The following is a 12902-nucleotide window of genomic DNA, read 5'->3' as shown; positions in this document are numbered from 1 at the left end:
ATAGTGAAGACTGAATTTATCCCCCAGTAGAATGTGGAAAGCTCCCAGTTCTGTCAAGAATGTATATCCCTGAGCGTCTGTGACATGGCATTAATTTGGCACAAATGGACACTTCTCATTAATGCCAGCAGGATGTGAATTCAGTGGGCAGGAATAGAAGCTCTGTTGCTATGGCAGCAAATATGCCTTATAGTCATAGACCTGCTGTTTTCTTTCTCCTGTAGATAATACTTGTTTTTAAAGAAATTATAGATTATTTTTGTTTAAATAGCAAAATAATCCAGGGTAGCTTCTTTGCCTAGTAAAATATACATTGTGTCCTGTTTCTTGCATGACAAATCATAAAAATTCCTCTATAGATTGTCCTTTAAGAGCCAATTTGGTATCTGTTTTATGAGTTTATTCTTTTCCAAAACATGCTATTTTAAAAGTAGAAATTATAAACATACCTCAGAGTATGTTTTTATAGCATGGTATTACATTTTCTGATGTTTTGTTTTTGAAATTAATACTGAGGTTGTCTTAAGAAAAAATATCATTAGTATTTCTTTTGTTTCCAGTTTTAGAGACCATTTTCATGGCAACTCAAAAGGCCAACTTGACGGTTTTTAGAAGCTGGAAGAAATCATTTTATTTTATCAGTTGTAATAATTGTTACACATCTCCTTTTCCATCATATGTGAACTCTTTAGAGAAGTGACAGTAACAGTCAGCTAAGATAAAGGCTCTGCTACTGCAGTTCCTTCCTGCCTTTCTTGTTCTCCTATGTCTTAGTTTTAATCTGAAAGAAAATGTAATCAGTAGCTGAGTCTTTCCTCTTTCAATTCTGGGTGTTCCTACAAAAATGACAAGTCTGCCATCTGGGTGGTTATATTTGTAATGTGGACACCTGTTGTCTGTGAACTAAATTGGAACCACAAGCTTATTACATATAATATCTCTCACAATTTGCATTATCTCATTCAATTTCCAACTACTCTAGACCATAAAAATAAAATATCTCATGACTACAGAATAATGCCAGTTCACATTAAGTATAAGTTGAGTGATTTAGCAATGAAAATCATAGTTTAATAGGGTTTGTAGTTCTGATTTTTCTTTGTGACACCAAGAGCAACAGCAAAAGTTTCTAGACCCCTGATTTAATAAGCAAACTCTCAAGCAACCTGAAGAAAAATAAAACTCCTTTTGTGACTATGAAAGTCTGACTAAACAGAAATACATATAAGTAACAGTGATACTACTGTGTATAAAAGGTTATAATTGTTAGATTAATATTATTGTACTTGACATAATGATTTCCCACCCTAATTTGGATATACCCTCAAAAGTACTGAAAAGCAGAATTAATTCTAATTCATCCAAAATTTTCAATCAGTGTTTGCCATACAACACTTTGAGGAAACAGAATCCAAAAAACTAAAGGAGAGGGGCACCTGGGTGGCTCAGTCAGTTAAGCATCTGCCTTCAGCTCAGGTCATGATCCCAGGGTCCTGGGATCGAGCCCCTCATTGGGCTTCTTGCTCAGCGGGGAGCCTGTTTCCCCCTCTCCCTCTCCCTGCCACTCCCCATGCCTGTGCTTTCTCTCTCTCTCTCTCTGTCAAATAAATAAAATCTTAAAAAAAAAAAAAAACTAAAGGAGCAATATTATGAAATTACAGTCCTATAAAGGTTGCTAATGCAGTCTCCAGGACATTCAGTACAATTTGGTATAGTATATACTGAACACTAATATTTGTCAATAAATAACCCTTCTCTTGTGCTTTGTTTTGTTTTTTGTTTTCTTAAGTAATCTCTATGCCCCACATGGGGCTTGAACTCATGACCCTAAGATGTAGAGTCGTATGCTTTACTGAGCTAGCCAGATACCCCTCTTGCACTTTGTTGCTAATATCCATATAGTTCATACTTGCCATCTTACAGCTCATAGGCCCACACTTCTGTCTCCCGCTTGAACTGCGGCTCGTCCATATGCCTCTGCCTCATCTGCACCTGCTCGTGTGATGGGTACCTCAAGGTGAACATGGCCCAAGGTGGAGTTCTTGATTCACCACCACCATACCTAACACCTAAATCTCTTCCCTCATCATCCCTCCATGATGCTAGAAATGCAGGCAGCATCCTTGATTCCTTTCTGTTCTCCCACACTTGATTTGTCAGGTTCTGCTGGCATAACTTCAAAGTCTATCCTGATTCTGGCCACATCTTCCTTGCTGCTACCATCCTACCAGAAGTTACCATTTTCTCTCCCAGACCTCAGTGGCCTCCCAGCTAGCCTCCCTGTGGCCCTTCAATACAAGCAACCAGAGTGAGCCTTTAAAAACTCAGATGATTCCATTCCTTTACCTAAAACCCTCAATGGCTTCCGTTTACATTTACAGTCGGGTTTGAGAATTCAGGCCCTCGGGCTGGGACTCCTAGATTCCCGAACAGCCCTCAGCTCAGATGGAACTCGACCCAGAGCTTTGCCCTGCCGACATTTGCTCCCCACTGTCCCCCGATTACAAAACCTTGTTTTATTCTCTTGTTTTATTTCTCTTTTTCTTTATTCATTGGCCTTTATTCTCTTTCTCTGATTTTTTTTGTTTCCTTGGTGATTGTCTGACATTTAGAATGGAAACTCTAGGAAGCGGGGATTTGTCTGTCTCATTCCTCACTGCCTGTCCAGCACCCCATCGTTTGCACATGGGGCATTTAGTGACTCCCAACAGGTCTTTCCAGAGAATGAACAAACATTGTTGACCGTGTTTCTTTTTATAAAACCTAGCTGTGACTTTTTTAAAAACTGACCTTAGGGGCACCTGGGTGGCTCAGTTGTTAAGCATCTGCCTTTGGCTCAAGTCATGATCCCAGGGTCCTGGGATCAAGCCCCACATCGGGCTCCCTGCTCAGCAGGAAGCCTGCTTCTCCCTGACCCTCCCCCTGCTTGTGTTCCCTCTCTCTCTGTGTCTCTGTCTGTCAAATAAATAAATAAAATCTTTTTTAAAAAAATAAATAAAACTGACCTTAGAGTAAATAATGATTTTACCTAAATTTGTGTGTAAATTGTTTGTTTGATTTTCATAATTCTACAACTAGATAGCCTCAGCTCTACCCAGGATAAAAATGAAAATGAGAAAGGTGATCCTCAGAAAGACACTTCCAAAAACGTTTGGACTAGTTCTGACTCTGAAAAACGAGTACTTGCACCCTCAGAACCTAACCCGTTGGCTGAAAGCAAGGAAGAAATATCAGAAATCAAGAGAGAAGATGGACTCACACCCCAGCCAGGTGATGGTAAGTCTGGTTTCCACTTCCAGTGTCCAGATGCTAACCATGCACGTAGATAGATAATACTATTGATAGATTTGCTGCTACTACCCCATTCCAGGTTCCTTGCATTACCATTTTTGTACTAAACATTTGGAACCACACACTGAAATACCAGATGGCTGGAAGAGCAGAACGGTGGGCATTCAGACATGACACAGAGAGCAGAACTGACACGTAGCTCTGCCTGTGCTGCCCCCAGGCCGCTCGCCCAACCTCATCCGGGTCAGGCGCATCTACGAATGAGGGTGTGGTTTTGGTATTTGGGAGGTTCTTTTGGATAAAACAGTGAGATGGACATACTATTAACAGCTACTTAACAGATCATTAATCATTTGCACATGAATTTCTTTTAAATGGCTACAACTAATTCGCCTATTTTAAATTTAGGATTTGGGTTTTTTTTTTTTTTTTTAAGAAAACGTTTTCAAGGTACATAATTTCAAGACTATATGAATCATGACTGCACTTGGAGCCAACCATGTAGTGTTTGGATTTATTTACTCTTTGGTTGATTCCATTCATTACTTCAGGCTGTGATGGTGGGTGCTTACCAGCCCACATGTCTCACATCACTATTGTTATGGGCCGGCTGGCCAGAGTTGGTGAGTACTTTGGGGTTATTTTCTTTGTTAATCCGTTAGTGACCATAGTAACCCACAGACTGATGTTCTCATTATAACAACACCAAAACTGTTGAGATGGGACAGTTGACGTTTTCCTTCTAAATCAGTTGCTATTAAACACATATAATTCAGAGTCAGATTCATAGTTTTAAAATGAAACGTTCATTTAAGAATTTCTGAGCTCAGGGCATTCTCCTTTCTTTTTCCCTCAGCCTTCCTTCCCTCTAATGCCTCAAAGTCTTCTCAAATAATGTCTTGGAATGGACCCTGTTTTAGGTGTGTTAATTTTAACGGTATTTAGGTAGACGGTGTAGTCTCAGGTGGGGCATTCCCCTCATAACTCTGGTGTCCTTCCTTCTGCTCTGACAATCCCCCAAGTGCTGAGGAAGCCCTTGTTGTAGGACAGCGTGTGGCTCACTGGACTAAACATCAGACCAAGAACAAACAACTCATGGACCATGAGTCTCTTCATCTGTGGCAGGGCAATTCTGGTTTGTTAATTGGAAATTGGTCCCTTGATGAAGGCACATGCTAGGTTTACTTACACATACTTTTCAAAAATCACTAGACCTTTAGAAATTCTATTCTGCCAGTGAAATTTGCCTTGGCCTCATCCACTCCAGACAATGCCAACTTTTCCCCCATTCCTGTCCCCCCTTCCTTTGACTTCTCAGATCACTGGACTGAGAATTCCATACAAGCGATATGTTTCACCTCTCCCCACTAACATGGATTTCCATGAAAAACAAACAGAAGGATGACAGAGGGGGCACACTATGTGAAAATGTTTATTCTATGCACATAAGCTCTTCTAGAACTGGAGTGGTATGTGCTTTGCGGGGACTGTGGTTTTGTTCTAACTGGAATTCTAAGGGTCTGGAAGGATGGCTGTGTCTTCACAAGATGCATCATCTCTAGTCTTGAGCCATTAAATTATACTTCATGAAAACAATGACAAGAGGAATATGTTCCCCAGTGTAGCTGCTAACTACCAAGAATATCAACTGATTTGGAATCAATCCTATAATGCTTTTTATCAGAGAATGACTTCTGATCTTTAAACATTAATACATTAACTATGGTTCTTCAAAAAATCTGAAGACATAGTGATTATAGGATGCACTTATTTTATGTACATTAAAAAAGAAAGAAACTCTAAAAATTAAGCTGTGTCTTAATACCTGAATGAGAGTCCAGACCAGGTCAAACCACCCTCTGTTGCTTTGATATGTCTTTCATTTGTCCTGAGGGATTCGGCAGTCCTTCTGCCTCCATTGCTGTGCTTGGCATGTACTAGGGCAACCCTTCTGCACATCTCAGGATCCAGATGTGAGAGAGCTTTCTCTCTCTGCAGGGATCTCCTTTCCTTAGGTTCCATGAAGCACTTAGTTATTCCTTTGCAAGAATATAAAAAAATTTTGGTTCTTCCTCCAACGATACATATTTACTTCTTTAATATCAAATTTATGCTCTCCCGCCTTATATGCAAAAATTTTTGGTCCGCATAACTTTTCATTTCAATACCAAATCATAGTGGAACATTTTGAAGACATTGTAGAGGTAATTAAACTGAACTCATGTAGTAACAGACAATGCGTTTGACTCAAGTGTGGTGTTGAAGTAACAATAGTATTGTAGTTATGACTAAGCTCACACGTGCTCGGGCAGTGACAACCACTTCGCACCTGCCACCAGGCCAGCAATGATTGTAAAACGGCACAGTTACTGGCTGTACAACATGACAATCTCAGAGATGTTAAAGTGTGGAAAAAGCTGACATTTTTGAATTTATGAAATATGGGAATACTCCCAAGTTTGTAAAATGACCAGTGGCTTGATTTAAAAAATTTAAATATGATGACATTGCCAAGTAGAATGACAAATCATAGACTTCTAGATCTGGGGAAGCACTTTAAAAGGTCACCGAGGAAAAAATAAAATAAGAATAAATTAATAATGATGATGATGAAAATCGTTCAGAAACTGTGGCAGAGGTTAAGGGCATAGGCTCTGTAGCCACATTACTGGTCTTAAGTCCTCTTACTGGTGTGACCTTGGGCAAGTTAATGTGCCTCAGTTTTCTCCTCTGTAAAATGCACTACTTATTTCTGAGATGTTAATATATGTACTGAGAACAGTGCCTGGCACATTGTAAGTACTTGATAAGTGTTAACCATAATTATTATTTAGATCCGCTCTGATAACCCTATCTCTCCTATATATATATATTGGTCAATGAAACTGAGAAGTGGTAAATAAGAGAATATAATCAGAAAAAAAGCTTGTCCACATATCCCCTTTTTCTAAATGTGAAGTACTGGATCATAGGGAATCTGGCATTTAAGTGGTCTTTTACAGAGCTGGATTGCTGCTGGCAACCAAAATGGTGCTCCTTCAGGCCCAGCTTAAAACCACTCTGGGAGAAGTCCAGATTCTAGACTCCTTTAAGACCAGTAAAACTCTCGGTGGAGGAAATTCTCTCTCATATCTAACGCATGTCTTTTCAGCTAATTCTGAATTTGTTTCTCTCTTATGGGGTCATTAGCAAAAGTGCAAAGCAACTGGTTTCCATATAAGCCAGTGTGGTCTTAGATGGCCTACCATCGTAGTTTTATTTCAAGTACAGACACATGTTCTTTGTCAAATATGTTGATATATTTTATATAGCTCTTTCATCATTCTAACCCATAGAAGATTAAAATAAGCTGTTTTGGTTAGAGGAGAGGTAAGCCTTAAGGTTCTTTTTTATCTTCTTAACTAGAACAGTTGAAGAGTTCAGACAACTTGCCAGTGTATGATACCTTAATGTTCTGTGCAAGTAAGAATACTGACCGGATTCACCTCTATACTAAGGTAAGCATCATGCAGATTCTGTAGCTTGAAACATACAAAAGGCTTCCTTTTTTTCATGCTCAGTGGAGATATTTAATTTTATTAACAATGATATAGGTATCTGTTTCTTTTTAAAGCTAATTCTAAAATTCTTTTGTTAAATCTAAAGACAATGAGAAGCAAAACAGCATAGTAGTTAAGAGCACAGACTTCAGGGCCAAACTGCTTCAATTCATATCTGTTACTGAGCGTGGAATCTTAAACATATTACTTAACTGCTTTGTGCCTCAGTTTCCTCAACTGGAAAATGTGGAGAGGAGTTGTTGCAAGGGTAACATGAGCCAATTCCTGTAAATCACTTAGCACTGTGCCTAGCTGTAAGGAACTCTCAGTAAGAGCTCCTAGATGTGGTATACACACACACCCCACATCTACACAATGGCATATTATGCGGCCATAAAGAACGAGATCCTGCCATTTGCAACAACATGGATGGACATAGAGGGTATGATGCTAAGTGAAATAAGTGAGACAGAGAAAGACAAGTACCACATGATTTCACTTATGTGTGGAATCTAAAAAAACAAAACAAATGAACAAACAAAGCAGAAAAAGACCCATAAATCAGAGAACAAACTAGTGGTTGCCAGAGGGGACAGGGTGGGGGCATAGGCAAAATGGGGGAAGGGGAGTGGAAGTTACAGGCTTCCAGTTATGGAGGGAGTAAGTCACAGGGATGAAAGGTACAGCACAGAGAATACAGTGAATGATATTGTGATAGTGTTGTGTGGTGACAGATGGCAGCTACACTGGTGTGAGCACAGCATAACTTATAGACTTGTCAAATCACCATGTTGTACACCTGAAACTTACGTAACGTCATGTCAACTGTACTTGGAAAAAAAGTTAGCTCCTTCACAGATCCTTTGTAGCAGCCTCAGCACCTTTGCCGAAGCCTGACCCTGCCCATCCATGTCGAATAAAGTCTAGGAAGCTTTAAAAATATGATTGCTTGGATTCATGCCATAGCCTAGGTTAGTGGTGCTCAAACTTTTTAGTCTCAGGAGCTCTTTGTACTTTTATAATTTGCTGAGAACCCCAAGGAGCTTTTGGTCAGGTGGGTTATATCTGTTGATATTTACTCTATTTGAAATTAAACTGGAAACACTTAAAAATATTTATTAACTAAAGATAGTAATAACCCATTGTTGATATTCATGTCAACAGCTTATTTTTATGAAACATGTTTTATAAAACAAAGATAACATTTAGTGAAGAGAATTGGCATTGTTCTACATTGTTTTTAGGATTTTTTTTTTTTAATTATTTATTCTAGAGAGACACAGAGAGAGCGGGGGGCAGGGGGAGGAGCAGAGGGAAGGGACAAGCAGGCGCCACGTTCAGCAGGAGCTTGACGAAGGCTGGACCCCAGGACCCTGAGACCATGGCCTGAGCCGAAATCAAGAGTCGGATGCTTAACTGACTGAGCCCCCCAGGCACCCCTTCATCGTTTTATATTTTTACCCGTTTCTCTAGAGTCTTAATGAAGACCTTGGGATTCTCGTACCGGTCTGTCCCTGGGAAACATCACTGTGCATTTGTGAGAGGATGAGATGAAAAGGGCAAATGTTGTTTTCCTGTTATTAAGAAAACACTCTTGCCTTTATGGAGCCCCTAAAGTGGCCTCAGGGGCCTGTAAGAATCTTTGGCCTAGGTAAACTCGTGTGAGTATTTGAGGAAAAACTTGTTGAGACGATGAATATTTTGGTCTACAGTATCAAATTCCTAGTCTTTATAAGGAAAATAAAATATTTGTAACTTCTTATATTCATGAGAGCCTACTGAAAGAATGCCTTTTTTTTTTTAAAGATTTTATTTATTTATTTGAGAGAGAGAGAGAATGAGAGACAGAGAGCACGAGAGGGAAGAGGGTCAGAGGGACTCGATCCCGGGACTCCAGGATCATGACCTGAGCTGAAGGCAGTCGCTCAACCAACTGAGCCACCCAGGCGCCCGAAAGAATGCCTTTTTCAAGATAACTTAGGTTACAGGTTTTACACTAAACCAAATAGAAATATAGATAGATGGCAGGCCGTGTAATAATCTCCAGTGCCAACTAATAATTAGAAGGGATTGCTAGCAGATTAGGAGATGACTAGGATCGTGAATGCCAGGAGCCCCACACTGCTTCTGTCGTGGGACCACAGCCAAGAGAGGGACACCGGGAACGAAGCCAGGCAGTGAACAATGCTTCTCTTTAAGGCTTGGACCTCCGCCCACCATGTGGAAGCTCTGGGTGTGGAGGGAGCACCAAGGCCGCCTCAGCTCACGTAGAGGCAGGTCTGAGTGCCTGAGCACCCTCATCTGCAGTGTGGGGAGAGCTCCAGGCCATGGTTCCCAGACCACCAGGTGAGAATAATAGAGAACTGGTCCCCAGAGGAGATTGAAGGTCAAGAACCCAAAAGGCAGACACCAGGCAGAGCACAACACAGAATTCAGAAGCCCTTAAACTCCTTACACTTTTTATTCTGTACAGTGAAAGCTCTGCATCCTGCATCATCTGATCAGTGTTTTCACCCCTTTGGGTGGAGATAGGAGAGAAACTGCAAAGTCCTGGTGCAGCAGCCTCGCTGACCCACCTTCTAGTTCCAGCACCCAGCCTGCATCGAGTGGGCCACCTCACCTTCTTGACATCTCTCTTAATAGTCTCAAGTGCATTTTTATGAATGAGCTAAATACTTGCATGTCCCTTTACCATAAAATGTTATTCAATTAATCTTCTGAATATGAGACACTAAGCAGAGGACACATGAACAGGCCTTTTCACAGCTGTAAGGTGAGCTGAGGTGAATCTGGAAGTAGGAATTTGGATAAAAACCCCTTTAAAAGGAAGATCAGTAACAGCTCTTTAGCATCCTATGCTGCAGTAACAGTGGCCCTCTAAAGAGCTATCCATTTTAGCCAGAATCCCAAGTCTAATTCAGAGTTTATTGGAACCGTTACATGTCTAAACTTTGAATCAGTTTGTTAAGTATTTTTTGTGTGTTTTTTTCCAAAGTGATTGTGGAAACTGTAACTTTCTTTTCAGCTGAGAGAATTCAATATGGGTTCAGCTTTTATTGATACAATAGATTTTCATATGCAGAAGTTTTTCTTCCCCTTTATAAAAGAAATACTCATATTTAAACCTCATGTTTAACTGACTACAGCCCTCTACGTGGTATTTTTATCCTTAAGAGGAAAGCAGTGGAGGCATTCAGAGCGCCTGGGGGCCTGGCCCCTCCACCCAGCATCCACACAGGGCAGCTGTGTGTGTGGAATCTTGTTAGAATGTGCCACCTCCATTTATCTTTTAGGAATATTGTGCCATAATATAATTCTTTACTTTTTAAAATAATTAGTAGTGCCTACAGACCAGATGGATTAATAATGCCTTCCTAATCTATAATCAGGATGGAAACCAGATGAACTGTAACTTCATTCCTTTGGATATAAAATTAGACCTTTGGGAAGACTTACCAGCAAGCTTTCAGCTGAAACAGAATCGCTCCCTGGTAAGACTAGTCCTGTGCATTTGTTTTAAGTTAAAATCTGTTGAGTAATTTAAGACCATTTTCAGTTCAATAAAAATAAAGTTACCTCGTGGCCTGGTGCAGAGTCAGATCACTGGTCGCATTTTCGTCAGTCCAGGGACTGCCTATGATTTACCTTAGTGCTGAGAATAAACGTGAGATCTGTTTCCTTGGTGAGTGATCACACCTAGATTGCTGTTTCTGTGGATAGAATTATCCTCACATCGTTTAATTTCTCCTTCACAGAATTAGCAACTGTGATATTTGTATCTTACAGAATCTCATTTTATCTCTGACGGTTAAGTTCTAACAATGGCCAGTTCTGAGAGCAGGGACGATGCCATACTGGGGGACTCTGGCATCCTCGGAAGCGTCGGCATACAGCCACAGACCAAGTACTTGCTCAGAGGCCTTAAGCCTGATCTGTGGCCGATTGACCTTCACTGCTGAGAAGGATCAACACAGGTGGGGCTGACAGCATGCAGCGTACCACTTTTTACAAGAGAATAGTGATTACGTTTCTTCCCTTTGAGTGGAAAGCAAACATTGCCCATGGGTCAGCCATACCCGTCTTAAAGGAAAAGGTAGCAGTGAGCTATTTTCTCTGGGATCATTGAATCCTGATTCTCAGATTCCCAGAAAATAGCCAGTTACATATAATTGACTAATAAGCAAGATTAATAGCGACCCTGGTAAAAATGTGCCAGATTTATTGCCGGCTGTTTGCCTATGAGAAGTCAGGCAGTCAGGTACAAAGCGATGCTCAGATGTGGTGCTGAAACCTGCCGCCACTGGAAGACCCGCTCTCCCCAAGACCACTTTTGCCTCTGCCACCGCTGGCTTTGTGCTTCTAACAGCTGGGCCTCTTTTGGTCTCGCTGAGCACATTGTTGCCATTGGTCCCTATGTGCATTAAGGACATATGCTGGATATCCTGAAATGTGTCTTTGGGTTGAAAGAGACCTCTGCAGAACTGGCCACAGTTATTTTACAATAAAGATATGAAGATGCATCAAACTGAAGAAAGCCTTAAATTGTGACATTCAGAAGCCTATTTGGGGATATAATAAAACAGCAGTTTTCTGATGTGATAAGGGGCTTACTTTCAAAGGAAGATGCCTGGTGAGCTGGTTAACTCTTTTCATTACCTCATTTTCTGCCAGATTTTGAGGTTTGTTCGAGAATGGAATAGTCTAACTGCCATGAAGCAAAAGATAATCAGGAAAAGCGGGCAGCTCTTCTGCAGCCCAATTCTCGCTTTGGAAGAAATCACAAAGCAACAAACCAAGCAAAATAGTACTAAAAGGTATGCATTGTCTTTCTTTTTTATTTTGTAGTTCATTATTTGTCATGGTTATTTCTACAGGGCGGGGAGACATTTTATGTAACCACTAATGAAATCCTGATGAGTTAAGAGAAAATTATACATAAAATAACAGCTTACTTTATAGCAACATAATTAGATATTTTGTGAATTTGATCAAATCTGCTGGAAAAGATCAGGTTTTCTGGGTCTTGGTCCCATGAGTCCCCACTCATCAGGAGAGAGGCCAGAGTGACAGGCGGGTGTGACCTGTGACCTACCAAGCCCGGGACACAATTTACAACAGGAATACAGGTCCCTGTTAGAAGAGCTGCTGCCCTGCACTCCTGGAGTGTGAATCTGGGTGCCATGCAGCAGGGGGGCTAGTTCTGCTGGACACACCAGCACCCCGAGGATGGCGGGGAACTAGTCTCGTGCCCACGGCCAGAAGCAAAATAAAAGGAAAGGTCAGGTGTGTCCTGTCTGTGTTTTACCTTAATCATTACAGGTTTCTTTCTGATCTCTGTACACTTACTTTCCTTTCTTGGCTTCATAATAATCTCTGCCCAGCTCAGGTATCCCCTGCGGGACTTTACTCCCCCTTCTCTGTAGACGCTTTCTTCAGCATGAAGTAGTGACATGCAGTCCGCTGTTCTGTTGCCCAGCTCCCGTGTGGGGAGAGATCACAAAGCACCAAACTGAACAGCCCCTGTCGCTCTTGCCGTCTCCATACACCAAGATTGTGTCCTCATCCTCAGTTTATGATCTCTAGACTTGTCCATGCACACAGGTGAAAAACATCCATCAATGATATGTGAGAGGGTGCAGTTGATCATATAGCTTGTATCCCTATACAGTGAAAAATCCCTTCAGCTGTTGCAAAATGTGGCATATGGTATATTCATATGTGAGAATAAGGAATGATACTTGTGATATATTATTAAGAGTAAAAATAAGTATAAAAAAAGGATGGAGAGGGCGCCTGGGTGGCTCAGTTGGTTAAGCGACTGCCTTCGGCTCAGGTCATGATCCTGGAGTCCCGGGATCGAGTCCCACATCACGCTTCCTGCTCAGCAGGGAGTCTGCTTCTCCCTCTGACCCTCTTCCCTCTCGTGCTTTCTATCTCTCATTCTCTCTCTCTCTCAAATAAATAAATAAAATCTTAAAAAAAAAAAAGGATGGTGATACCGATATATGTAATTGCTCTTATGACACAGAAAGTATCTAGAAGGGTACCCTAGGAACTCTTACCAGAGGTTTC

General features: G+C 41.0%; 1 protein-coding gene across 8 annotated transcripts in view; it reads left to right on the top strand.

Moving 5' to 3' along the window:
* The window catches only part of ZRANB3 (zinc finger RANBP2-type containing 3), a 295604-nt gene that overhangs the window by 270304 nt on the left and 12398 nt on the right, over positions 1-12902 (top strand). For all 8 annotated transcript variants that reach the window (XM_027590261.1, XM_027590262.1, XM_027590263.1 and 5 more), the window contains 4 exons: positions 3079-3276; positions 6697-6788; positions 10220-10321; positions 11502-11644. In XM_027590261.1, coding sequence (XP_027446062.1) covers positions 3079-3276; positions 6697-6788; positions 10220-10321; positions 11502-11644 — 535 coding nt within the window. The remainder of the gene's footprint in view (positions 1-3078; positions 3277-6696; positions 6789-10219; positions 10322-11501; positions 11645-12902) is intronic.

This window comes from Zalophus californianus, chromosome 3 (genome assembly GCF_009762305.2).
Source record: "Zalophus californianus isolate mZalCal1 chromosome 3, mZalCal1.pri.v2, whole genome shotgun sequence".
NCBI lineage: Eukaryota > Metazoa > Chordata > Mammalia > Carnivora > Otariidae > Zalophus > Zalophus californianus.
This window is presented reverse-complemented; position numbering and strand designations above follow the sequence as displayed.